Source organism: Pseudochaenichthys georgianus, chromosome 22 (assembly GCF_902827115.2).
Source record: "Pseudochaenichthys georgianus chromosome 22, fPseGeo1.2, whole genome shotgun sequence".
Lineage (NCBI taxonomy): Eukaryota > Metazoa > Chordata > Actinopteri > Perciformes > Channichthyidae > Pseudochaenichthys > Pseudochaenichthys georgianus.
The window spans coordinates 3,996,051-4,023,077 of NC_047524.1; the positions used below are offsets into that span (position 1 = coordinate 3,996,051).

Here is a 27,027-nt window from a genome sequence, read left to right on the forward strand (position 1 = left end):
GTAGTGTTTTCTGCAGACCTGATGCTTCTTGAGCAAGATGTTGGCTTTGGTCAGGTCTTTGACGTCCTCCTCCTCCCCGCTCTGCAGCTGCTGCTTCAGACCCCCGAGCCACGTCTTCATGTCCGTGAGGCTCTGGTCGTAAAGCTCGGAGCGGTTTGCATCAAACAGCAGACGAGCCTTCTCCTGGGTGGTGGACTCCAGCGTGTCCCACAGCTCGTGAAGTTTGTCCAGACGCTCCCTCACAATGGGCTCCAGCTCAGGTTTGGACTTCATGAGCTCCTGACCCTCCTGCATGCAGCAAAACAAAGAGAGATGATGATGCTGTGACTAAGAAATCAATCTAGGCTGCATTTAAATAGGCAGGGCCTCTCAGCTGTCGCCCATCAGCTGTAGAGAGTTAACTAATTAGAGGGGCGTCGCACCACAGCTGTGAGAACTCAGCAATCAGGTGTCCATTTAGGTAGCTCTTTCTTTGAGCGTCAGACAGCCGAAGACCGACAAAGACATTGGAGTCCTGCGGGAGTAAGACCGACAAAGACATTGGAGTCCTGCGGGAGTCCTGCGGGTGGCAAAGAGGAGGCAAATCCTACTCTGATTGAGCTAAGTATTGCTGGTGTCTTATTTTTCTTTTCCTTAGCTTTCTAGCCCCTCATGCTATAATCATGTGTATTTTCTCCATTCCTGTTCATGTGTCCTCTCGCAATTATCACTGGCCCCGTGTATCTCCTAATCGCTATAACCGGCCTGCTCTCGTCTATCCCACGTGCTCCACTGACATCCAACATCTAGTTTCAGGCGGCCTGTGGAACTGCCAGTCAGCTGTTCCTAAGGCTGACTTCATCTCTGGCTATGCCTCCCTGCAGTCCCTGGATTTCCTTGCTCTCACTGAGACTTGGATTACTCCATCCAACACATCCACCCCAGCAGCTCTCTCCACAGCATATTCCTTCTCCCATACACCCAGACCCACTGGCAGAGGAGGAGGCACTGGTCTCCTGCTCTCTCCCAAATGGAGCTTTTCCCTCTTCAAGCTACCTAACTTCACTCCTTCCACCTTTGAATTCCATGCCGTCACAGTAACCCATCCTATACAATTAACCATTGTTGTTCTCTACCGTCCACCAGGCGCCTTGGGGGACTTCGTGGAGGAATTGGATAATCTCCTCTCACACATCCCTGAAACTGGCCCTCCCGCTGTACTTCTCGGAGACTTCAACCTCCAGACGGGGAAGATAGACGAACTAACATCTCTGTTAACCGCCTTTGCTTTCTCACTGTCTCCGTCCCCACCAACTCATAAAGCTGGCAATGTCCTTGATCTCATATTCTCAAGGAACTGCACTACTTCTAACCTCTCTGTAAACCCGCTCCACACATCCGATCACTTCTTCATTTCATTCTCTTTACCCCTTTCCAAACATAACAAACTAATCTCTTCTCATCCTGCACTTGTCCGCTGTAACCTCCGTTCCCTCTCCCCCTCTACCTTTGCCTCCTCGGTGCTCTCAGCCCTCCCTTCCTCTGACTCGTTCCAACTCCTGCCTCCAAACTCTGCTGCGGAAACTCTCCTCTCTACTCTCTCATCCTCTCTGGACTCTCTCTGTCCTCTCACATCTCGGCCGGCTCGTCAGTCCCCTCCTGCTCCCTGGCTAAATGACGCACTGCGTGCTAATAGAACCATCCTTAGGGCAGCAGAGCGGAAACGGTGGAAATCCAAACACCGCGACGACCTCCTAACCTATCAGGCTCTCCTCTCCTCTTTCTCTGCTTCCATCTCTCAGGCAAAAAGCACTTTCTTTCAAGATAAGATCCAATCTTCCTATTCCAATCCCAAAAAACTATTTTCCATCTTCTCCACCCTCTTGGACCCCCCCCCCCAAAGCCCCTCCCCCCTCCTCACTTCTGTCAAGCGACTTTGTTAACCACTTTGAAAAAAAGGTTGATGATATTCGCTCTTCTTTTTCTGACTCACCTTTACTCACCGCTGGGTCACCAGACCCTCCTTCCACCCACACACTAACCTCCTTTTCCCCTCTCTCGCCAAGTGAGGTTCTTACCCTCATTACCTCTGCCCGCCCTACCACCTGTCCTCTGGACCCTATCCCTTCAAACCTCCTTCAGACTATCGCTCCTGATATTCTACCGTGTCTCCCCCATTTCATCAACACTTCTCTAACTTCTGGTCACTTTCCAAACAGTCTCAAGGAGGCGAGAGTAAACCCTCTCCTGAAGAAACCCACTCTCAACCCGTCTGATGTTATAAACTACAGGCCTGTCTCTCTCCTCCCGTTCCTGTCTAAAACACTTGAACGCGCTGTCTTTAAACAACTCTCGTGTTATCTCCATCAGAACAACCTTCTGGATCTGCACCAGTCTGGTTTCAAGGCAGGACACTCCACAGAAACTGCTCTTATTGCTGTCACTGATGAACTGCACACTGCCAAAGCAGCCTCCCTCTCCTCTGTCATCATCCTGTTGGACCTGTCTGCTGCATTCGATACGGTGAACCATCAGATCCTCCTTCGCACTCTCCAAGAACTTGGAGTTTCAGGCTCTGCACTTTCCCTCCTCACCTCATACCTCAAAGACCGTACCTACAGGGTAACTTGGAGAGGGTCCGAGTCCGACCCTTGTCAATTAACTACAGGGGTCCCTCAGGGCTCTGTTCTTGGTCCCCTCCTCTTCTCCCTGTACACAAACTCGCTCGGATCTGTCATTAGCCCGCATGGTTTTTCATACCACTGCTACGTTGACGACACCCAATTAATTCTGTCCTTTCCCCGCTCAGAGACCCAGGTCGTCGCACGCATCTCTGCTTATTTAGCTGACATCTCTCAGTGGATGTCCGCTCATCATCTCAAGCTCAACCTTGACAAAACTGAACTGCTTTTCCTTCCGGGAAAAGATTGTCCCACTCTTGACCTGACTATCAACATCGGCACCTCTGTTGTTTCCCCGACTCAAACTGCAAGGAATCTGGGTGTGATCCTAGATAACAACCTGTCCTTCACTGCAAACATCGCTGCTACAACCCGTTGCTGCAGATACACGCTTTTCAACATCAGGAAGATACGTCCCCAGCTGACCCAGAAAGCGACCCAGCTTCTGGTCCAGGCTTTCGTCACCTCACGCCTAGACTACTGCAACTCCCTCCTGGCTGGTCTACCTGCATGTGCCATCCGACCTCTGCAGCTCATCCAGAATGCAGCGGCTCGTCTGGTCTTCAACCTTCCTAAATTTTCCCACACCACGCCGCTCCTCCGCTCCCTTCATTGGCTTCCGGTAACTGCTAGAATTCACTTCAAAACACTGGTACTTGCGTACCATGCTGCGAATGGATCTGGACCTTTCTACATCCAGGACATGGTTAAACTGTACACCCCAGCGCGTGCTCTACGCTCTGCATCAGCCAAACGGCTCGCTGCACCCTCGCTGCGAGGGGGGCCCAAGTTCCCATCAGCAAAAACACGTGGGTTTGCTATCCTGGCTCCAAAATGGTGGAATGAGCTCCCCATTGACATCAGGACAGCAGATAGCTTACACACCTTCCGGCGCAGACTGAAAACTCATCTCTTTCGACTCCACTTCGAGCGATAGAACTATTAACAAAGAACTGCTAACAGAGCACTTATATACTAATAAAGGACTGGCTTATCTATAGCCAGTTAAGTAGCACTTGAAATACTTGGCTCTATGAAACCTGATGTACTTTATGATTCTGTTTTCTTCAAGGTTGTGTCTTCCTGGTCGAATGCACTTATTGTAAGTCGCTTTGGATAAAAGTGTCAGCTAAATGAAATGTAATGTAATGTAATGAAATGCTCCACTTGAGACAAAAGATCACCTGAAGTCTTTCAATGAAGCAAAAAAGAAGAAAATATCTTCTTCGAGAAAACAAAGGTATTGTTTTGACGTTTTATCGTGGTATTTTACCACCACTTACGTACTTATCCTTAGTCAGAGTATGACCCACAGTAGACGGTAGTTGGCATGGAGTTTGGAGTGATAGACAGGACTACTGGCACATAAGATTAGCTACGTCCAGTCCTTTCTGACGTGGAACTAAACTCATGATGCTCTTGCTAAAGCCGCCAAGCTACGTTGACAAAACAATCAAATAATCTGGATAAAACAGGGGTTTCTGGTGTGCCTCGATCAGTCAGCTTGTTTGTGTTGTTTTGTGTCCTTGGTTGATTCAAAATCACAATAACAGAAACATTCAAACCGATTGAGGCACAACAAGTTAAAGCTGTGAAAATATTCAAAATATAGTATGAAATTAAATTGATATTTGAGTATTTTAGGTTGCTAAAATATGTTTTGTTCATATGCCCGTCCACTGAATTGCTTTGCTTCAGTGCCTCAGCTCCCTGTCTCTCCAAACTGAAATGTGCTGAGCGCCATCTACTGTAGGTTATACTCTGGCCGTTTCTCAGTCTCGAGGATACTGGCTTCCAAGCTAATATTTCAAGGATGCTACGTCATCGAGTGCCGCCGAAGGACTGTTCCAATCTCCAGCATACTTGGAATTCCACCGAGGCCGCGTCCTTGGTTTTGGGGAAATGTCGAGGCTGCACATGGGTAGACTTCGCATCCTTAAAATCCCCACAATGCTTTGCGCACGGACCAATTTCAAAAACCCTTGCGGAGAATGGCTGAACCGACGCAGCACACATTTAAATGCAAGTATGTAGTGGCGTAGAACATGTGTTGGGAAATATGTTACTTTGTTACATTTGTTATCACCATAAATGTGTTCCGTGAAAGTAAAGCAAGTTCATAATTAGATAGACATCGTGAGGTATTTATTTTCGGTACAGTTTATGTTGAAACCGTTAGAGAGTGGCACACTTGTTAGCCTGTTCCATTCTTCTTCGTTTTCCGAAGCCGTGGCTTGGAAGCATACTTGCTTCGTTTCTGAAGGAAGTGACATGGAAGTACGCGACTACCAAGCCAGCATCCTCGCAATTGAGAAACACCCTCTGACTATGAATCACTTCTTCAACCCCATCCCCTATAACTTAATCAATATTTGATCAATACATGCCATCATCTGTCTCTCATACACCGCGTTGCTAACCTGGTCCACGTTGTCCAGCCAGTCCTTGTTGGAGGCCAGCTCAGCCATGAAGGCCTGGTGTTTCAGCCACTTGCTGTGCAGGTTCCTGGCCTCGTCGTACGACGTGTCCTGAGCCGTCAGCATCTTCTCGTTGATCCACACAGTCAGCTGAAGCACACAGAGGAAGGGTGAGTATCAGGGATTAGCAACACACACAAAAACAACAGCTAAGATTCAAGCATGCACTGTATTAAAAAGAAAACTTGGGCAAGTTTTGGGAAGTCAGCATTTTAGATTTGTGTAGGGGTGACTTTCTTTGAGAAGGATTTATTTCTTTATCTTTTGAAAACAGAGCATTTACCAATTAGCCAAATGGGACCTCTATCCCAAATAGGGAAGATATAAATAACAATAATAAAGTCACATTGTGTTGATTTAAACAACGTCAATTGAGTACAGTAATCAACACTGTGGTGTCAGCGCTCATTGAAGATATAGTGAGGTTAATAATGAAGGTGCTCGTTGATGTTCTCCAGTGATTACGGGAACAGTGAACTGACGGTGAACTCACATCCTGGGTGTTTTGCAGGAAGTGCTGCAGGTCGCGGTTGTCTCTGAGCTTCTCCGACACCTCCTGGGCTCTCCTCTTATTCTTGTTATGCCTGAAAGTCAAACACAAGCCATTTCATTTCAATTCTACCCAAGACTGATCTGATGTTTCTTGTAATTCAACACTTCTGTAAGTGACGTAACAGGAGGAAATGCAGAATGACTGAGCGATGATCATGAACTCCTCCCCCTCACAGGAAAATACCTGACACAGTAACCCAGAACAGTTATCAGTGCCTCCGCTGCACCGTGAAGAAGAGCTCTCACTAAAGATCAATATCCATTATTGCGGCGGGCGCCTGTCTACCGTGCTGAATTGTGGGAGTTAACGGGACAAGCTCCCGTGCCCCACCTGTAATGCCTCTTGTTCACACAAATGATACAGCGATAAGAAAGCTGTAGGCGATAGAAACTCTGAAGACATTTTTTTTACGGACCAGATCTATTTTGCGATATTAATCAAGGCCTGTACAGTATGAACCAAACTGGACTTGAGTGATGATAAAAGTCAGAATCCAGAGGTCCCTAAAGTTGGTAAAGAGGAGATAACAGATCACGCTGTACAGTTTATAATATAGTCCCTAGTGTTTGTCGTTGATATTTTCACATCTTAATTTCTACTGAAGATACTAAGTATTTTGCATAAATAAAAGGATTGTTATCATTTTAATGGTATCCGAGAGTAAAAGTAGTACTTTTTTGAGTTGCTTTTTAAAGAACTATGGGTATGTAGGTAAACACATGTGTCTGATTGGTATTTGGTCTTTTGGCAATAGACATTTAAGGAAAAATAAATAAACAAGTGATTAATAATAGTAAATAAACATTGGTTTAAGGTCCAGGCAATTTTTTGTGATATGTTTGAATGCGGCTATGCGTATTATGTATATATATATTTATAGAAATTAGATTCATTATATGATCACTTGAGAGATGCTCTGAGAAGTTTCACTTTGCTCTAAGTAGGAGTAATTCGTCTGATAAATGTGTCTTGTTGCTCACATTCAGCAAAGTGTTTTACTCTTAACTAAAGAGCATTCAGTCAAGGGGGATTTTTGAAATGTTTGTTAAATATAGACAACAATTTCTACTGACCAAAACCAGTTTAAAAAGTTACACTGCGGAAAAGAAACAAACAGAAAACAGAAAAACCGCTACTGACCTGTCTCGGATTGAGTCCGTTTTATCCTGCACTTTCCCAGAGTACAGGTTCCTGCTGTCCACCAGCCGCTGGCCGCCCTGCAGAGCGCCGTCTATCTTGTCCTCGTTGGCCTCCATGGTGCTCACAAAGTCCTCATGCTTCTTCAGAGCCTTCTCTGCCCCAGCCGACGTGTCGGCCTTGTCTATGTGGGCCAACGTGTACTCCTGAACACGAAGTAGAGAAAGAAAAACACAAAACACCCTTGAGACATACGACCGGCTGTGAGGTAACTGACCATGCTGCATTCCTGCATACCACAATACCTCTACCTGTAATTACCTGCATCACTAACCCCATCACAACAAGGCTAACCCCCACCAAATGAGACCAAGGACTCTTCAAAAGACTGACCATTTTGAGTTATAATCTTTAATGTACATGCATGTACATTAAAGATTATAACTCAGTGTCGGGGAGTCACTACTTACACTACTTAAGTGTTATTGTAAACTTTTAAAAAACATGTAATTCAATAACAGTTACTAATCAGAATGTGGGTTTAATTACAAATGGGTTGCATCAAAATTAATTATTTGTGTAGTACATACGCAGATCAATAAATACGATGGGACCAATAAGAGTGCAACACCATCAAAGTAATGTCTCCCAGGTTGCGGTCGAATTGTCAATGTTGCTTAGGAAGGTTGCTTATGGATTGAAATGACCATGAAAGTATGGATTACAGCAATGATAATCTCTTTATAATCTCCTTTAGCTGAGGACACACTGGACGATCCTCTATGAAAGGAAACGTGACACAAGATTTGGTCGTTCACGAAAACAACCAATCGTGACTGAGGAATACATATTATATAAGTCGCAGTGCTTATTAGCATTTTACAACTTATACCATAACTTGCCAAAGTGATTATAAATATGTTTTGAACTTCCAACACTATGTTAAATCAAAAGGAAAGATATGAATGTTATGTTTATTACAGTAACATTATCAAATAAGGGCAACATTTAACAGTGTTTACGTTTTGTGGGGTCGACACTACCTATATTTGCCTTCTTGAATCAGAAAAAGGGCTTCAACAGAATAAAGTGTAATAAGTAAGACTACTTTGATTAATCTTAAAGAATTGCATTTTGTAAAACATTAAAAGGGTCACTAGTAATCTTTAACCCTTTACATTTTAAAAGTAGCCCTCCCAACACAGAGTACAGTACCTGTTTGTTGAGGATGGCCTCTACAGCCTTGCAGTCCCTCATGAACTGCTGGAAGCCCAGACCCTGGTCCAGGAAACCTTTCCGGTTGTCCCACATCTTCTGCAGCTCGACCCACCCTCGGTCCAGCCCGTTGAGCCTCTGCTCCAGCTGCTGGTACTGAGGATCGTCCTCCTGGCCCTGGGTGACCTGTGTCCCGGTGTCCCTCACTCGGTGATAGTCCTCCTCGTGGTTGTTGATGTCTTCTCGCACAGCGTCGTGAAGGCTGAGCTGCTCCTCGGCCTTCGGCAGCGTGGCGGGCCTTTCCTCTGAAGCCACAGACTTCTGGGTCTTGAAAAGCCAGGACTGGAAGTCGTCCAGGTCTTGGAGGAAGGTCTGTAACTTGCTGACCTCACCCAAAAAGTCCTCTCTGTCTTTCAGAGTCTTTCTCAGCGCGTCCCAGGCTGCGTCCAGCTCCCCTCTGCGGGCCAGGATGTCTCCAGCGCTCTCCGGGTGATCCATAGCCAGCTGGTCGGCCTCGTTCCTCAGGAAGGTGAGCTTGTTTTCGATGGCAGCCAGATCTCTCTCCATGCCGAACAGCTTCCTCTGGATGGTCATGACGGCTGCCAGGTTGTTGCCCAGGTCCACCGTGGACTCGATCACCCAAGTCTTGTCTTTGATCCAGGACTCTGTCTCGTCACACTCCAGCCCGTAGTTGTTCAGACTCGCGGCAGAATCCACTTTCCTCTTCTTGTCCTCCACCATGGCCTTGAAGGCCTCCCACCTGAAAAACAGGTATTTAATGGACCTTTGCATCACTTTAATCTGATTTTAGGGTATGTTTTAAACCCTGCCATGAGCCCTTCAAATACCCTCATGACAATTAAAATCTAAATACAAATAATAACCTAAAAATAATCATTTAATTTTTAGGAATGTGGCAAATCCCGTGGAAGGACAGCTTAATGTACTGTAAAATCAAGAAACATTTATAAAATTATTATTATTGGAAACTTTTTGTTGTATTGTAAAATGTACTGTAGAAAAAGTTTATATTATATTATATACTACTTCTTCAAGAAAATAAGGTGTTGCCAAGAAATAATCACATTGTATAAGAACCTTTTTTGTAATTCATATCAGGTGTAACACTGAAAGGCTGCTTGGAAAAGCTGATACAAAAATAAAATAAAATGTATTGAAATATATTCAAAGCACCTCTTATTCAGTCGCATCTGACATTCCTTGACCTCTCTGGTGCGAGGGTGTCTGCTGTCCTCGAGCTGTTTCACGGCTTGATTCACATCATCAACTCTCGACTGAACATTTGCCATATCTTGGGCAAGAATGCTCAACCTGAAAACAAGAACAATGCAGATTAGAATAAACAATGCACATGTTGCATACAAACTATGATACCAGAAAGAAATATGCTTTGTATTAGTTATCAACATTCATTTGGTAGAACTATTGTTTCCAGAATCAAATCAAATTAAGACATTCAGGAAATTATAATAAAATGTTTTGTGTACCTATTCTGTACTACTTCCAGATCCTCCAGTTTCTTAGGCACTTCCAAACCCACCAACCACGTCTCCTTCTGCCCCATCCACAGCTCGCAGGCGTCTGTCTCACTGGAGATGGTGTACAGGGACATGGCGTCATCCAGCTTCTTCTGCCTCAGGTCGGCCAGAGACATGAGCTCCATGAACAGGTCCTTAATGTCTTTCAGGCGTCTCTGAATGTCCGGCGTGTTCTGCAGCTCCTCCGGCAGCGCGTTGGCCTGTTTGGACAGAGCATCTATGGTGGCTTCGTTCTTTATCGTCTCGTTCTTCAGGTCCCTGTGCTTCTTCAGCAGCCTCTGGGTGGTGTACTCGTCGTGGCCCACGTCGTCGCTGCTCATCTGCCTCTTTGCACCCAGCAGCCAGGCCTTGAGTTCATCTGCGTCTCCCTGAAACTGGAAGAACCTCTGGGTGTCCTGGAGGTTCTGTTTCCGGAACGCAGCCAGCTCCTCCAGCTGCTGCCATTGCCTCCTGATGTCGTCCATGCGTTCTTGGACCTTCGGGGAGCCGTAGTGCTCGGCCTCGATCATCTTCTGTCCTTCGGCCTGGACCTGGTCCAGGTTTGCACGGCGGGCCCCGAGCTCGTCCTCGAAGGCGCTGTGTTTGCTCTGCAGCACCAGCACACTCGTCAGGTCCTTGCCGTAATCCAGGGAGGAGAAGAGGTGCTCCTTCTCTCGGATCCAGCTCTCCAGCTCCGCCGTCTCCCACAGGAAGTTCCAGAAGAGGCGGGACTGCTCCAAGCGAGCCCTCCGCTGGGCCGCCAGCTCGCAGAGCTCCTGGTAGCACAGGTCCAGGTGCTGCACCCTGTCCCGGATCACCTGAGGGTCACACGGCTTGTAGCCTGGGGGGGAAATGAAAGTCAATATAAACATTACATATATTCAATATTTTATCGACTGAACCAATTTTAACCTTATATAAGTTTGTCAAATGCAGTAGCTTTTCTAAAATAAGAAAACATATATACTGATTGCACCTAATGTACTTTGAATGCAGGTGTTAAAAACATTATTTTATTGGATAACATGTAAGTACTTTTCAAACAGGATTCAAATCACTAACACATATATAATAATAATGATATGAGCATTGGTTGAAATGTTTTGATACCAGTGTCAGAATGACGCCTGATTGTTTGCAATGATATCTAAGCAATTTATGAACTTTGACAAAATAGGTGAACATTATGTAAACAACAACATTCAAAGGATTTGATGATATATATTTGTCTTACCCAGTGCAGGTGCTGAATACATAATATGTGGGCTGAAGAAGGTCTCGTGAGTGTCCTCATCTCTAACAAAACCAGTAGAAAGGGTCTGATGAGCCCCTGCACTTACTGTCTCCGTTGGCGAACTGAAGAGCCGCCGCGCTGGCCTTCTGCACTCGGTTTGCCTGCAGAGCGATGTCGTTCTCCAGCAGAGCGTGCTTCTGCAACAGGTCTTCCACTTCCAGCAGGTGTTTCCCAAAGTCAGGAGACAGAAGGCGGGCCTAGAGCGAGAAGGCGGTGATCTGATCAGTTTGGAGTCTATAGAATACATGTCGTTCGGTGATGAATGTGTTGTACCTTCATGTCGTCCATCCAGCTGATGATGTACAGCATCTCCTGGAAGATCCTCTGCAGCATCAGGTTCTTCTCCAGACGCGCCCTGCGAGCCTTCAGCAGCTCCTGCAGGTAGTCCCACATGCGCAGGATGTTGTCTTTCCGCACGTCGATGCGTTTGGCGTCGTGGTACCTCTCAGACTCCAGCTCCTTGGAGATGTCCACCAGGACCTTAACACGCTCCTCATACGCAGCGATATCCGTCTCAATGGCATCGTGCTTCTTCTTCGCTGCCTCCACTGCTGGCAGGTCATAACCAAAGTTATCCTGAGGAGAGGAGAGGAGAGGAGAGGAGAGGGGCTCAGAGAACAAGAAACATTGTGGTTTGTTAGATAAACCCTCGGATACATTAAAAAGTTGCAGGTACGTTGAGCTAATAATACTTGGACTCGGACTCGAACACAGGTAATGGTGACTCGGACTCGACTCGGACACTCCTTGGGTGACTCGGACTTGGACTTGACTACGACTCTCCCTAGGTGACTCGGACTTGGACTCGAACTCGACTACGACTCTCCCTAGGTGACTCGGACTTGGACTCGACTACGACTCTCCCTAGGTGACTCGGACTTGGACTCGAACTCGACTACGACTCTCCCTAGGTGACTCGGACTTGGACTCGAACACAGGTAATGGTGACTCGGACTCGACTCGGACACTCCCTAGGTGACTCGGACTTGGACTCGACTACGACTCTCCCTAGGTGACTCGGACTTGGACTCGAACACAGGTAATGGTGACTCGGACTCGACTCGGACACTCCTTGGGTGACTTGGACTCGACTACGACTCTCCCTAGGTGACTCGGACTTGGACTCGGACTCGAAGAGTGGGGACTCGAGAGTGACTTGGACTCGTGAATTGGTGACTTGACTACAACACTGCTTTTCGGTGCTAGTGTTCAAATAAAAAAACTAAAGTTAAGTTTACATTTAATGCAGAGCATGCATGCCTGAGCTCTAATGAGTAGCCGTTCTCATTAAACCTTAATTCAAACTCAACATTGTTTAGATCCATGTTGACTAGCTTGCTGTCTTCTTCTGCCCTGCCTTTTGCTGGCCCATTGCAGTGTCATTTGGTGCATTACTGCCAACTGTAGGTCAGTCTTATACTGTTAAACAACTGGCAGGACATATCAGGCATGTCCACCCTCCTCTGCGTGCACAAAGCAAGCAGATGTATGACACAGGTCTACTAGAGGTCAAAAACTACAAAAGAAACCTAAAAGTAAAGGATTGAAATACTTCTACAACAACATGCAAATGATGTTCTTTAAATTCCTCTGACTAACTTTCTGCGGAAGAAAGTTCCTTTTATTAACTTGTCAGCTTTTATTTGCTGCCATATCTCCTTTTTTTTAAAGGCCGTCTGTTGAATGATCAAAAGTCATGTGCATAAAACCTGCTGTGTCATTAAATGAATAAAAATACTGTAAAACTCTGCCCTGTTATACATGTCATGGTATATAATCAGATGGTCTAATTGAGATCTTCTTCAAGATTCCCCTCATAATAAATATCCGATAATAAGATTAAATGAAACCAGTGTTGTTTTTGGATGTGTTACCTGAGCCACCAGCTTCTGGTTCTCCAGCAGCCAGGTCTCCCTCATGGCCGCCTTCCTCTCGAATCTCCTGGCCATCTGCTCCAGCTTCTCCTGTCGGATCAGCTCGTCTCGCAGGACGCGCTCCCGCTCGTGCTCCGCCCCCTCCAGGCGCTCCCAGCCCTGCACGCAGATCAGGAGAGGATGTTTGTTGATGTTTGTAGTGTAGGTGGTAAAAGTCACTTTATTTGTTCACTTTTATGAAATTCTTTGCTTGAGCTCCTTTTATCCCATCAATAAATATGTTGGAGGATCGGTCAGTCACAAAACAACTCCTGAAGTTGGTTGGTATTTCAGTTTTAAGTTCAACAATACTGTATGTTAATGCTTGATGATCCGATTGCATAAGAGGGCCGTAACTAAAGATGTTTTAGTGTGGTTATTTTGTTGGTCATTGCCTTAATTATTGTCTTATTTATAATGTGTTTGGTCTGTGAAATGTCAAGCTAATTGTAAAAAACGCCTGTCACTGCTTCAAAGAGCCCATGTTTTTGTTTGTTTACAGTTTACTGAGTTGCATTATAGTAGAACGAGTATAATTCAATTCATTTGTGGTTTAATTGTTGCCTCTGGACTCGCATCTGCCGAGTGAATGCATTGTGACCCGTTGTGTATGCTTGGGCTTCAAAACACTGACTTTATGCTGGTCAAAAGAGAGACACTCTTTAATGAAGTCAACTGGTTGGTTAGTTAATATGTTCATAAATAATAAGTTAATAAAATGTATCTTTCATGCGAGCATAACATGGTGAAAAAAATCGGTCTCAATGATCAATCGGGACGGAAATGTTCGGATTTCCAAAGGGAGGTTCTGTGAATAAATAAAAAATCAAGAACCGAAAGAATTGAACTATTCATATCTTAGACTGCACTGTAACTTTTATCTTTTAATGTTTATTTTATTAGCTTTTCTTTTTAATGACTGATTTTAAATGCCATTTTCTTAATGTCTTTAATTTTTTGTTTTTCTTTTAATGTTTCTTTTATCTTTTACTGTTTTTAAATGTCTGAATGTCTTTCATTTGTGTAAAGCACCTTGAATTGCCTGGTGCTGAAAGGTACTATAAATAAACTTGCCTTGCCTTTCTGAAAAAAAGCTCGTCTATTTGAGGATTTATGTCTTATCATGTTTAATTTGATAATAAACTGAATATATTAAATGTTGGTTGGCCAAGCTTCGTGAAGGCTATCTTTCCTGATATTTCATGGACCAAATGATGCCTCACTTAATAGATAAAATAATAATAAGATTCATCAGATTAAGAAGACACATGATCCGTCTCACCCTGTTGATATCAGCCACCAGGGCTCCCTCTTTAGGCGTGTACACCCTCTGGTTGTTGGCTCTCATTCGACTCTGGATGGTGAACAGCAGAACCTCCAGGTTCCCCTTCTCCTGGAACCTGAAAGAGAACAAACACAATTTGAATGGATTGGATTCCACTGAATACGGAAATTACAATATGTATTCTAATATGAAATCATATTTATTTTTAAGATCAATATATAGCTGATTTCCATTCATTTTAACTGTACATTTATGTTGGATTATTAGGTAGATAGAGGCCTTCCCAAAAACATGTCAAAAAAAAGAAAATATTAGATAATATACTAAATGTAAGCCTTAACCCCAGCTAGTACGTTTAGGTAAAACTGCTAAAAAGGTGTTCCTCTGCTATATCAGTTTGGTATTCCATGCGCTATGTGGAAAATATAATAAGTTATTAAAGAAAAGATGCGGTCAATTTTAAGTTTGGGGTTGATACTTGATTTTTTATATGATTATGATTATTTCCAGCTTCTCAGAGGTTCTGTTGAAAGTGTGTTCTTGATTGCTATTGTTGTGATATTTAATGAATTGTGCAGAATATCATAAAGGTGAGTTTTGCAGGATGAAACAACACCGGAAGAACAGAATGTATCGGGATTGAAACAGACCAGTGTGATGTAATGGGAAGGTGTGTTGGCTCCACTCACTTGGGCGGCTTCTCCCCCGTGCGGTAGGTGTTGAAGGCCTGGAGCTGCTGCTGGACTCCCGTCAGAGAGTTGGCGAGTTTCCGGTTGTTCAGCACGATGATGGTCTGCTCGATCCACGTCAGCAGGTCTGAGGACAGCGTCTCGTATTTATCAATCATCTTCTCTGTCTCGATGGCGTGATCCAGAACCTGAAGAAGGACATCAAAGCTAATCAGGGAACATACTAACAATTAACAAATTCATAAGTGTGTCATCTTTCCATCCCACCTTTCCAACTCTCTTTCCCTCGACAGCGAGCTGCTTCATCTTGGAGAAGTAGTGGTAAAATGCAACGACGTACGTGATGATGGACTTTTCATCTGGGTTCTCTGTGAACACATCTACAAAACAAAGGGCAGACGAGTCAGTCGCAGCCGAGCCAGACACCATCTCTACCCCTGAGGTCTTTTTTTCCACCAGGCTTCAAGCTCATAAACATTTATTTCTACACGAAGACACAGCCTCCGTCAGTCACTCGCCTTCAGGGTCCAACAGTTTGTGCACACCAAGCTGCTGCTCTGCCACGTTGAAGGCGCTCTGGAGGTTGTGCGACTGGTTTGACTTTTTCAGTTTGTTAAAGTCCACCAAATCTGGCCTGAGAGAGAAAGATGAAGAGGAAAAGAGGAAAATGAGACGGGGAAGGAGCAGAATGAGGAGGAGAGACACTGAGCAGACGGTTTCCTGAGTGTTTACATATCAGAGCTGGTGAGAGTGGATTCATCTCTCCTTACCGGTGTTTGTATATGAGAGCGTTGAAGGCCATGCCGTCCTTCCAGCTGGTGGTGAAGTTTCTGATGTTGACATCGCGACATCTGTAAACCAACGGACAGGAGGCGTCATTAACTGGGACATAAAGGACATAGCTGAGAAGCTCCTGCTTTAAATCAACATCTGGGAACTGCTTCATAAACATGTGACACTATGATGCTCGTATTTCTGCAGCTTCAGACCAGTGGAACTTTGTAATCGGCTCAAAAGATCACAAAATGTAGAGGAATGACACTGTAAAAAACCGTAAAGACATTTTGGGAAATTAGCTTATTTGCTTTTTAAATGAGAAGATCAAAACCTCTCTTATGTCTGTACCGGAAACATTTGTCTTTTTTTAAATCTCATTTTCAACAATAAAAATGTGAATACTAAAAATAGGAACTCATTCTATTTATAGAACACTTTTCAGGATACTCAGAGATGCTTTATATAACAAATTAAATATATAAAAAATAACCTAGAAACCAAAGTTACACAGGACGTAGAATAACATATTAAAATGTTTCGAGTTTGAAGACACGTGAAACACTTTTCTAACCACTAAAAGATTTACAGCTGTTCGCATAAATGGATTTCCAAACTAATTCCCAAAAGATGTTAACAACAGCTTGGCGATGGTTAAGTTTAAACATCCCACTTACCCCGCCGTCTTCATCTGACACCACAGAAGAAGAGCGTCCTTGGCTGAGCGCGTCTCCTTCTGGTCCGCCTGGCCCGTTTCCACAACAATGTCCTGGATCTGATTAAAAACAACACACACAGCTGCATGGTAAATAATGAAACGTAACTAATTACTGCGAGCTTTGCGATCAAACAGGAACATGTCGCTAATAGGATGCATCAGATGGGAAACATTTTGGCACAAAAAAACCTTGGAAATAATGTATTAAAGCTCACAGAGATACTAGGAGGTTTTTGTGTGTGTACAATCTCATGAAGTATATCATCGATGTTATTAGCCATTTATATTCTGTTAATAGAAGGATGGTTAGTCATTGTTGAAGACCCTATTTCCTCACACAGTGGGCCAGTAATTAGAGCATTGGTTGATCTGACAGGCCCTGAGAGACGGCTACATTTAGCCAGCTTTGGTCCTCCGTGGTTTACACAGACTGAAAAGATACTGCAGGACTGAGTCTTTCATTTTGTTTGAAAAAAGCCTGAATACTGCAGGAGGCCATATTGTTTGAAGTAACGTGTCTAAAAATAACAGTGTTGCTGTCAAATTAAAAATAAATATATGCCCTTTCAGGAAGTTAAAAGAGTCAAACAGACGTGTTCTGATATTTATATATAATGTTTTGAACCTGAATTCGAGTAAAGAGACAAAAACATCCCGAGGCTGCACGATGTTTCTGTGCTGCACGCCCAAATAACATTAATCAGTTCATCGGAGACTTGTCTATAAAACAGCAAGTTGTACACTAAAGGCAAATACATGTTATTTACATAATTATCTACTGTATGTTTCCATAGTAATGTGAGACCAGAACTGACATGGTAACACAAATTAATAATTAGAAGAACGTTGAACCAGTTTGTAACTGAGGTAAAGAAAATAATTATTTGGTGCGTAACATGTTTTGTTGGAAAGAAAATGTCCCGTCTTTCCTCGAGTCAATATTTCTTGATACAAATAGGTTCCTTCTGCAAGGTAAGTTGGCAAATGTAGTTTTATTAGGCTTGTGCAGTAAAAAACTATGTATTGACTCCTAATCTATTGACTCATACTTACCTAATATGTGCATATAGACAACAATACCCATAAGGCGCTTTCACACCAAGTACAGGAATAGTTCCCGGCCGGAAGTCCCCGGAGTTGGCTGGGACTATAAATCGCCAGAAACGCCGACATCTCCTCATCACTCCCATGTTTTCTTTTGTTACATTACATTACATTTAGCTGACGCTTTTATCCAAAGCGACTTACAATTACCAATCACAGGGACATTCTCCCTGGAGTAACTAAGGTACACTAGTGGTGGTGTTCCTGGCGGGATTTGAACTCACAACCTTCCGATCTTCAGCCCACCTCACTATCCATTAGACCACCACTATCCCTTTTGTGTTGCCATAAGTCAGTCTCTTTCCGCTGGGCTAATGCTAAAGCTAATAATGCTAACGCGAGCAAATAAAATGGCGGCTTCACAAAAACTTTTCAGAGTTTTACAGGGCTTGGTTTGCAATCCGCCCAGCCAATCAGAAATTGGAACCGTTTTCTTCCCAAGAAAGTCCCTGCTCTCTCGCAGGGACTAAAAAGGGGTGAAAAAAAAGTTCTAGTTCCAGATCTTTTTGGTGTGAACGCAAAATCCCAGGAACTGAACTATTCCTAGGAAAAGTACTCCGGTGTGAAAGCACCTATATACTTACAGTATCTGTATTTTATCGGAGATATTGCTTTACTATAACACACAACCTGAAATCAATGCACTTCATTTTATGATAAGAACATTACACACATGTGTCATACAGTGTTTTGAATCAGCAAAAAGTATAAAAATATGATATATATGATAAATATAAATATAAACTCAGCGTGGCCGATGTCTCAATTTACCTGGAAGCGAAGGATGATGGTCCAGATGAGGCCGAGGATGAGGCGATGGTTGCCGTCGACGATGTCGTGGGAGCCCATGTTCTCCAGGTGGACCCTCTGCTCTTTGAGGAACTGCAGAGCCTTGTCCACGTTCTCCAGGCAGTGGATACGCATCCGGCCCTTAGTGGGTTTTGGCTATAGACAAACAAATAAACAGAGTTAGAGGAAGGGCGTTCAAAAGCGACAGACGGATAATGCAAAGAGTTAAAAGGAGAGACAAGTATACAAAGGTAACAAGGGAGCTTCTTACCAGCCGTTCTCCGGACAGCACCTCCAGCAGTTTGATGAGCATGCGTCCGTCTCGCAGGTCCAGGTAGAGGTCAGAGATTCGACAGCCGACCCGGGACAGGATGGAGTTGACCCATTTAGTGAAGGTCTTCTTCTGAACCGCCTCGCGCTCATCTGACAGGAGTGCAAAGTTGAAGAGAGAACATGAGCTGCATGAATAATGAAATAACTTCACATCTAAGAAGCAGCACCACTTTAGACGGCGGAGATGAAGTCCTGCCAAAGGGCTCTTCTGATGAAGTAGAATCTGCTCTGAACACAGACACGTTGTACTGCTTTAATTCATCTCCAGAGCAGAGTTGTGTTTATGAATGTTACTGAGAAAATACAGCCTGGGCTAACTCAGTTATGTATTTTGGCTCGTCAGCTTTGTCTGCAGCAAAACATGACATCATCATTTTCTTAGATCAGCCTAAAAGAAATATAGTTTACATAACCAAGGACCAAGAGTGAGACTATGGGCCCTGACTTTTATTTCTGTGACTGCAGCGTACAATAAAAAACAGATCCGTTTCCAAACGTAATAACATTGTTTCAACAAAATACCATTTCTATTAGAGCAACAAGCAATATGTGAGGGAGAGACTTGAGAGAATGTAGAATACAAATCAATGTATCATTTATTCAACACCGCAAAGGGCGTTACATATCTGAGTTTCATTGCGTTTTAAGAGTTAAATGAGAGAGTAATCTTTTAAATAACATACATTTTATTTAGAATATAACTATGTATTCTATTAAAGGTGGGGTAGGTACGTTTCAGAAACCGGCTCGAGATACACTTTTTGTTATATTCCATGGAATGCTCTTAACATCCCGATAGCAATGAATACATTAAGTGCTTTGACAAAGAATCCATAAAAAAATTTCATCTGTAGAAGCCGTAATACTGTAAAAAGTACAACCAATCCGGATGGCCTACCTGCCTGTCAGCCTTCCATCGGGGCACACACTTATCTCGTGCCCTCATTGGTCATGTGCGCGTTCGTGTGTGTTGGGGGAGGGGCTCTGTAAGGAAGTGGCAGATTTTCTCCGGTTGTGTATTTTCAAATTCTAGCGATCTCGAGCCGGTTTCTCAAACTTACCTACCCCACCTTTAACAGGTGTTCAGATAGTTACCAGCACCTTGTGAGCATACATTTATTTAGTTTGCGCCACAGCAGATCAACACTCCTCTCAGAAGATGATATGCAAAACGCTTCAACACACTTCACATTATTACTGTATAGGAATCATCCATTAAAGAACACATGAGATGTAACCTGTATTTTCTTAAAGCACATATTTTCAGGTACTGTAGCCTCAGTATGCTGTGCAGCTGTTATACTGTAAAGAAATACATTATTTAAAAATCTTGTATTGGATCGGCAGGTCAATATTAAAAGACCCTGATAGAATTGGGACTTTCCATAGAGAAATGTTAACATTCTGCAGGACCTATTGAATAACCCATCATGTCCCAAACTTCAATTAAAGTCAATTAAACCTCGTCACACCGCGGCCTGCTGGCAAAGGCAGATGTAATGTTACACTTGGGTCATTGTGGGTAGAAGTTCAAATGAGGCCACTTTCAAATATCTGGTCCAAAACAGATGTATTTTTAAGTGATTGTAATTTTAATGAGAACAATACGTCAATAAATGCCACTAAAATAGTGAAAGATAACAAATGATGTACTTTTTGTAATGTTAAAAGATGCTATGAAGTTTAAAATATGATATGATAACAAAACAATGGGACAGCTCTAACGGATATGGGAGTCATTCACTTTGATAATAATATGACGGTTTTAATATTATACATCTACAATTGTTGTTATGTACTAATGACCTCATAAAATGCTTTTTCTTTTATCAATACCTGTTTGGTTACCTACCCGTTTCCTCAGTGTCTAATGTTACATATTCCTTATTATCACAAAAGGCAATCAAATGTTAAATTATTAAACTTCTCATTATGAGTGAGTCCTACTTTATGATAATGTGCGTTTTACTTTCTTTCTTTTTGATTTTAGCTCCTATAAAATGTACTAACACGTTATATTATTAATGCAAAATTGCTGAATTTAAATGTTAATGTTCTAAATAATTGGAGCGGGGGAGGGGAGTTATTTCTGTCTCAAACATCTTAAAAAACTTTCGAGTGTGATTTTTTTCCTTGCATGACAGCAGCTCCAGTTCTCCTTGTTGATGTTGCAAATAGTGCAGCTGTGAAAAAACATTTTAGACTTGATTTAACAAAAAGGTATTATCGTATGGTAATAAACCTCTCAAATAAATACACCTCGAGGAAAAGATTGAATTTAACCATCCATGTCTTCTCATCCTGTTTGCTGAGTCGAAGTACTTCTGCATAATAACATCACATACATAAAAAGTAAACTAGGTCGCTGTAGCTTTAATTGTAGGTGTACAGTACTTATGCTGAGAGTCCTTGACTGAAATGCTGTCTGAAAACTCAGGATCGACAGGGCGGAGAGAAGCAGAGATCTGGTGTCAGACTTGGACAGGTTTTGGGAGGATGAGCTGTGCCCACGCGGTGACACATCTTCCTCACACTTAAAAATCATATCTCAGTGCATGGCAGATATGCCTCCTACTCAGCAGCTAAAATAAAACCAATCTTTCAGGGACCGTATGTTAGCATATCTCACCCGCACCAAGCCATGGCAACATCACCCCCACCCTCATCCACCTACACTGGCTGCCGGTCGGACCTCCTCCATCCCTACACCCCTTCTCGGAGTCTGCGGTCCTCAGACACGGGCCTGCTCTCCATCCCCCGCTCTCGCCTCCGAACTGTTGGTGACAGGGCGTTCAGTGTTGCGGCCCCCACCCTCTGGAATGCACTTCCTGCCGAGACCCGTAATGCTGTCTCCCTGGACATCTTCAAATCATCAATAAAAACACACCTGTTCACCCTGGCCTTCGGGCCCGAGCCCTTTCTTGGTTCTCCGGCTTCCTTTATTTTTGGTTTGCCCGTTGATTGTCTGTTTGTTTTGTTTGTCTACCATGTACAGCGACCTTGGGTCCCTTGAAAGGCGCTATAAATATCATTTATTATTATTTGATGTGACCCGATGTCCTCCTCTCTGTTGATACTGTTTGTGGACAGACTTAATGTGAAGGGGAACGGGGGAGTTGTGAGTGGGTGTGTGCTTGAATCTGCATTTAGTATGCATATAAAGTGTCTGCATTTTAACCTTCACTTATTAATCACAGAATATTAAGCAGAATGGAAAGTGTGTCCAGAATATGTAGATGTATACATGCTATTGTTTTTTGGTCCTGGATATTAAAGCGATTAGTTGATTGTTTGATTGACAGAAAAAGGCTTGTATTCATATATGAAGATATCACTTGAAAACATCGGCCTTTTTTTTTTTTTTTACTATTTCTGACATTTAGTACACCACATAAATCGTGAAAATAATCATCATTATCATAGTGGCAGCCCTAGATGTTTTGTTTTTTAATTGAAGCTCTTTTTTTAGAATAATCTGGAGTAAGGAGGACAAGACAACCTGACTACAGTTATCTGGATTGTCCCCACAGCTCCCAGCAGACACACACACACACACACACACACACACACACACACACACACACACACACACACACACACACACACACACACACACACACACACACACACACACACACACACACACACACACACACACACACACACACACACACACACACACACACACACACACACACACACACACACACACACACACACACCTCCTTTAAGTGTATCAGGCCAACCACATCTCACTCCTGTCATGCTGCAACATGTGGACAATTCCCCTCGGTCTGCCAGATACAGTTTGCCCTATTTATTCCTCAACCCAAATATGACTCCAAACTATGGAGTGCAAAGGAGTGCATCCTTAATGACTCGTGTAATAAATGATTCAGACCCCGAGGCGGTGGAGAACAAGCGAGGAACAAGAGGAGGAAGAGAAGAAGAGGGAGAAAGGAAGGAACTGAAGGCAGAGAGAGGAGGTTAAAGATTTCCGTTTAAAGGTTAAAGCGAAGATAGCAGAGTATGAGAAGAGGAGAGACTGGAGGAGAGACTGGAGCAAAGGTAAAGAAGATGAGGAAGAGAGAAAAGAGGATATGGAGGACAAGACAGACTAGACAGGAAGTAATGGAGAGCAGGACTGAGATGCAGGCTTTCAGATTTAATGTGCAGAGACCCAACAGGAAAACAGAACAAGATACATTACATACAGTTTCTAAAAATGACCGAGTAAGCACCGACTAAAGTATGCAGCTCCACTCTCAGCATCAGTAAAGAGAGGAAATCAGGGGTTATTGTATGTAAAACACGTGGTGCAGCAGAGAGCAGTAAATAAATCATGCTTTTTCTGCTCCCCTCAGCAGAACAACAGCACGCTACGTCGTCACGGATTACCACGGCATCAAAAAGTAATGGCAATTAAAACATGCACATAACTGAAAGCTCCAACGGGAATGTCGGTGTCGATTCAGCACGGACAAAAAGATCCAACAAGATATGCGGGGGCGTGTGGCGCGGGGGGTAGAGCCTTGGTGCTGGGATCAGGGAGCACGGGTTCAAACCCCACTGCATGTCGTTGTGTCCCTGGGCAAGACACTTCACCCCAAATTGCTCTGTGGGGATTGCCCACAGTATTGAGTATGTAAATCGGTTTGGATAAAAGCGTTTAACAAGTAACATGTAATGTGCAGTGAAACCTGTGACAGATTCTTCCTGAAGTATTTGGGGTGCTGCCTGCAGAGGACTTACAGTAGAGGCAGAAAAAGAGGACAATTACAAGCTCAACCCACCAAAATGTGCACGTGGTTCTCCTGTATCGTCTCACAAGAAGAGACCTTGAGAGGAGACACAGTGCTTTTAGGAAGCATTGGATAATAGAAGGGGGGAGGAGTGACGTTTGTTTTCTGCCGTCTCCAGATGTGAAGTTCAACAAAGTCAATGCGACATCAGCTCTCTGTGTCTGCGCTCCAAAGCCTTAAGTCTGGAGTATATGGTGTGAACTCAAACTTTGGAGGGCAGAATATAAACTATTAGTGAAATAATATTTAATACCACTCGAGATGTCATTATTTGTATATCAAGATCTTCAAGCTTCGTTCAGTTCAGTTAACGTGTTTGGGTTCAATAACACGCAGTAGATTATTCTACTTCCTTGTAAACCATATTTGAAGTATTTTTTTGTTGACATTGAATTATTTGGTTCAACCATCTTTTTGAGTATATAAATGTTTCTCAATTGCCTGAAAATGTTCAATGAATATATGTTAAATACTGTATATAACTTGTGCTCTCCTGAACCTATTGAATGTCCTTTCTTTATGAAGAGACTTTCTATGAAGACATCAACATAAAGAAACCTGACAGTCAAATGGAACAACAAGCAGCAGTTGGGAGAAAAGTAGAAAATGATTTTAAAGTCAGAAAAACGAACCCAGTAGGTAATGTGTGTTAAACATCAATAAATATATCTATATGAAGTCTTCGTATCAAACTTGGTGTACAACCAGTCCTTATATATTACTTTAAATGATTTAAATGAAAGCCACACTTTTTCTAAACTTTTTGCGGTTGAACTGAAGCTGTAAAGGAGGCTTGTCTTTTTATCACTTTAGGTACTGTTCATAAATACAAAAGCAGTATTAATAGTTCATACAAGGCTTGACCACAACTTTACTGTATGTTTAATGTTTCAGTTGTACTTTGTGGTGGTGTAACAGAAGTCTTTTAACATGAATTAAATATTTCTGAACAAGTGCAGCAGTAACTTTTCTGACAGTTTTCCATCACATTGCACTCCTCAACTTCCCAGCTTCCTCATCCTCCTGCATATCAGTGCCAACCTTACTAAACATTTCTCTGTATCACATGCCTTCACTGTGTAATCTCTCCTCCACTCTTTGACTCCGGTGAAGGCCCAATCACTTATTTATGCTGATGGCTTTTCCCTGTATACAGGCTCATACGTCTTTTCCCAGTCAGCTCTAACTGGATGTGGACCAGTGCAGCCACAGGCCCGAGTCGTGGCCCCGCCAGCGCTACCTGTCCAACAGCCATGACACCAACATGTGTTCTTGTAAGAGGCATGTTACAAAAAGGTTCAATGAAAAAACTAGGCATTAAATAAGATGGCTAGAGTCACGAAAAATGTATCCTTAGGTGCTTTGATTGACAGCCAACGTGCTGAAAAAACACAAAGTAACCAGGATTTTACAGAAAGAACACAAAAACCTCATATATACATTACAGGTCAAGGACATATAACTGGTACCTCTCTGCTCTACCGCTACAGTCAGACTCCCCTCAAAACACTTGTGGCCAGGGTTTTATACATGTTAAGCCCCTCCCCATAGGATAATCCACTATTTATACCCCTAACCAATGTCATTCTAATCTACCAACACATTCACAATGCACGACAAATTACCCAAACACACCAAATCAAAATAGGTCAACATATTATCTCTTTGACCACAGAAGCCCCAAACAATAACATTTGTATACTTGCAAGAAAAGTGCCACCCGCGCCCATGCACTACATGGTATGCTCCAATTGAGCACAGGTGTTCCCACTGATTGAGCCTCTACTTAAGGCTGCTTCTTTCTGTGGCTCTGTTTGGCCTTCACAACGTTGAAGGAGAGGGTAAGCAGGTTACTTGCAAAAAGACTTCCAATAAATTAGTTTTGAACAAACAATTAGTGATGGCGAGATGAAGCCTTATGAAGCTTTGAAGCTTTCCAGCCAATTGGTTCGCAAAAGGGTTCATCTCATGAGGCTTCATCATGGGCTTCATCTGAACACAAGCCCCCTGTTGGTCAAAGTGTGTAAAACAGGCAGATTGGACATCTCAACAGTGTGCTCCATCTCATACCGAGTTCCCATTGAGTAAAGCCTTAGAATAACTCTAAATAACGAACATGAAATCATATTTTCATGTTAGCAATATTGTTTTTATTCCAGTTGAATGATTGTGATTGAAAAGCCTAAGGAGGCTGGTAAACATTGCAAAGAGGGATTTGTATTCCTTAATAATATTCATAAACTTAACCATGTTGTAGCCTGAGAAAGGCTAAACCATCTCAAAGAATACATTTATTAACTACATTATCTGATTTAGCTGTAGATTTTATAAACTACAAAAAATACGTATTGACGAGTCGTTGAACCAGCGACCCTGCGGTCATGAGTCAACTGCTTTCCAGCTGAGCCACAGCACACACACTGAAGCTCCCTGAAAACACTGCAACATATGTATTCCTGTATTTCTTGATGTTTTTATTCCTACATTTATTTATGCTTGTATCTATTTATTATGACATGTTCCGACCTCTATAAGTGAGGGTCTGAGCTCTCTTAATCCACCGTGTCCCCGGGCCCGCCGGGTACAGGAGGGGTATTATGGTTCTTGAATACATCAATGGGTAATATGAGCGTCGTGGTTCAACCATACTGTATGGGTTCAACGGTTCAACCGATCTGAATCGCTTCCTGAAGCAGTATCGACAGGCAGCGAGGCTTCGTTTGTCATGGATGACGTCACTGGCCCAAAACGATACAAGCCTCGATACGTGCTTCACAAAAAGCTTCGGGGATTACTCGACACACGCTCCGAAGCCTCGGCGCAATACGTAACATCACTACAAACAATGACTTGGGTTTTATTTTATCAAATGTGTGTTACCCTCAGTGTGCCTTTTACCATGCCCCTATGCCAACTGTGATGAAGGCTTCTTCTTCACAAGGCAACATCTTATTTGCATGCTTTCTTATAACTAGATGAATTACCTCCGCTTCTTAAATGGACATTCAGCAGAAGCCAAACATTGGATTACAAACATTGGAGGCTGTCAAGGTTTCTCGATGTTGTAAAGAGCAAAGCAAATACAGGTATTGCGACTCCACTAATGTCTGTTTTAAAAGAGAACTATTGCTAATATGAAAATAAGTTGTGCAAAGCATTGTGTGGCATCAAATGGAGCTTTGCTTACAAACTGCCTCAAGCAGGGGCGGACTGGGACTACAAATCAGCCCGGGACTCTCGACCGGCTCACTTCGGTACCGCCGGCCCACCGCGGTACCGCTAGTAAATACCGCTAGTAAATACCGCTAGTAAATTGTCGGGGGGACTGGGGGACTGGGGGGGTAGACAATTTACTAGCGGTAGACATTAAGGGTAAATAATGTCTACCTCCGGGCCGGTGGACTTGTATTATCACTGGCCCCACCATTGTAACCACTGGCCCGGAGCATTCGTCCAAAAAAAAAATCGACTAATAATGAAGAAAATTAACACATTTGTTGCAATAGTAATGTATGCACTAACGACATTACTACTTGTACTACAACATTTTAAATCATCAGTTCTTCCTCATTTTCCTCAATTGTTCATATTTGGTTTATTAAAATAATGATATTGTGGTCATTGTTAAAAAATGTCTGCTATTATTATTATTATTATTATTATTTGTATAATGCACTTTCTGCCTTCCTGTCATTAGGAGTTAGACATGTAATGGCTATGTAATAGATTTGATTAGAACCTTCATT

The 27,027-nt window shown here is 43.1% G+C and overlaps 1 protein-coding gene across 1 annotated transcript in view; it reads right to left on the bottom strand.

The window, feature by feature from the left end:
• Positions 1 to 27,027, bottom strand: part of sptb (spectrin, beta, erythrocytic) — a 63,329-nt gene that overhangs the window by 20,021 nt on the left and 16,281 nt on the right. Inside the window, exons 3-20 of the mRNA XM_034111923.2 lie at positions 18,418 to 18,569; positions 18,129 to 18,302; positions 16,213 to 16,310; positions 15,532 to 15,612; positions 15,280 to 15,395; positions 15,029 to 15,141; positions 14,762 to 14,949; positions 14,070 to 14,187; positions 12,749 to 12,907; positions 11,148 to 11,450; positions 10,921 to 11,071; positions 9,551 to 10,421; positions 9,237 to 9,374; positions 8,043 to 8,802; positions 6,831 to 7,033; positions 5,631 to 5,721; positions 5,081 to 5,227; positions 19 to 288 (exon numbers count right to left, since the gene is read on the bottom strand). Coding sequence (XP_033967814.1) covers positions 19 to 288; positions 5,081 to 5,227; positions 5,631 to 5,721; positions 6,831 to 7,033; positions 8,043 to 8,802; positions 9,237 to 9,374; positions 9,551 to 10,421; positions 10,921 to 11,071; positions 11,148 to 11,450; positions 12,749 to 12,907; positions 14,070 to 14,187; positions 14,762 to 14,949; positions 15,029 to 15,141; positions 15,280 to 15,395; positions 15,532 to 15,612; positions 16,213 to 16,310; positions 18,129 to 18,302; positions 18,418 to 18,569 — 4,133 coding nt within the window. The remainder of the gene's footprint in view (positions 1 to 18; positions 289 to 5,080; positions 5,228 to 5,630; positions 5,722 to 6,830; positions 7,034 to 8,042; positions 8,803 to 9,236; positions 9,375 to 9,550; positions 10,422 to 10,920; positions 11,072 to 11,147; positions 11,451 to 12,748; positions 12,908 to 14,069; positions 14,188 to 14,761; positions 14,950 to 15,028; positions 15,142 to 15,279; positions 15,396 to 15,531; positions 15,613 to 16,212; positions 16,311 to 18,128; positions 18,303 to 18,417; positions 18,570 to 27,027) is intronic.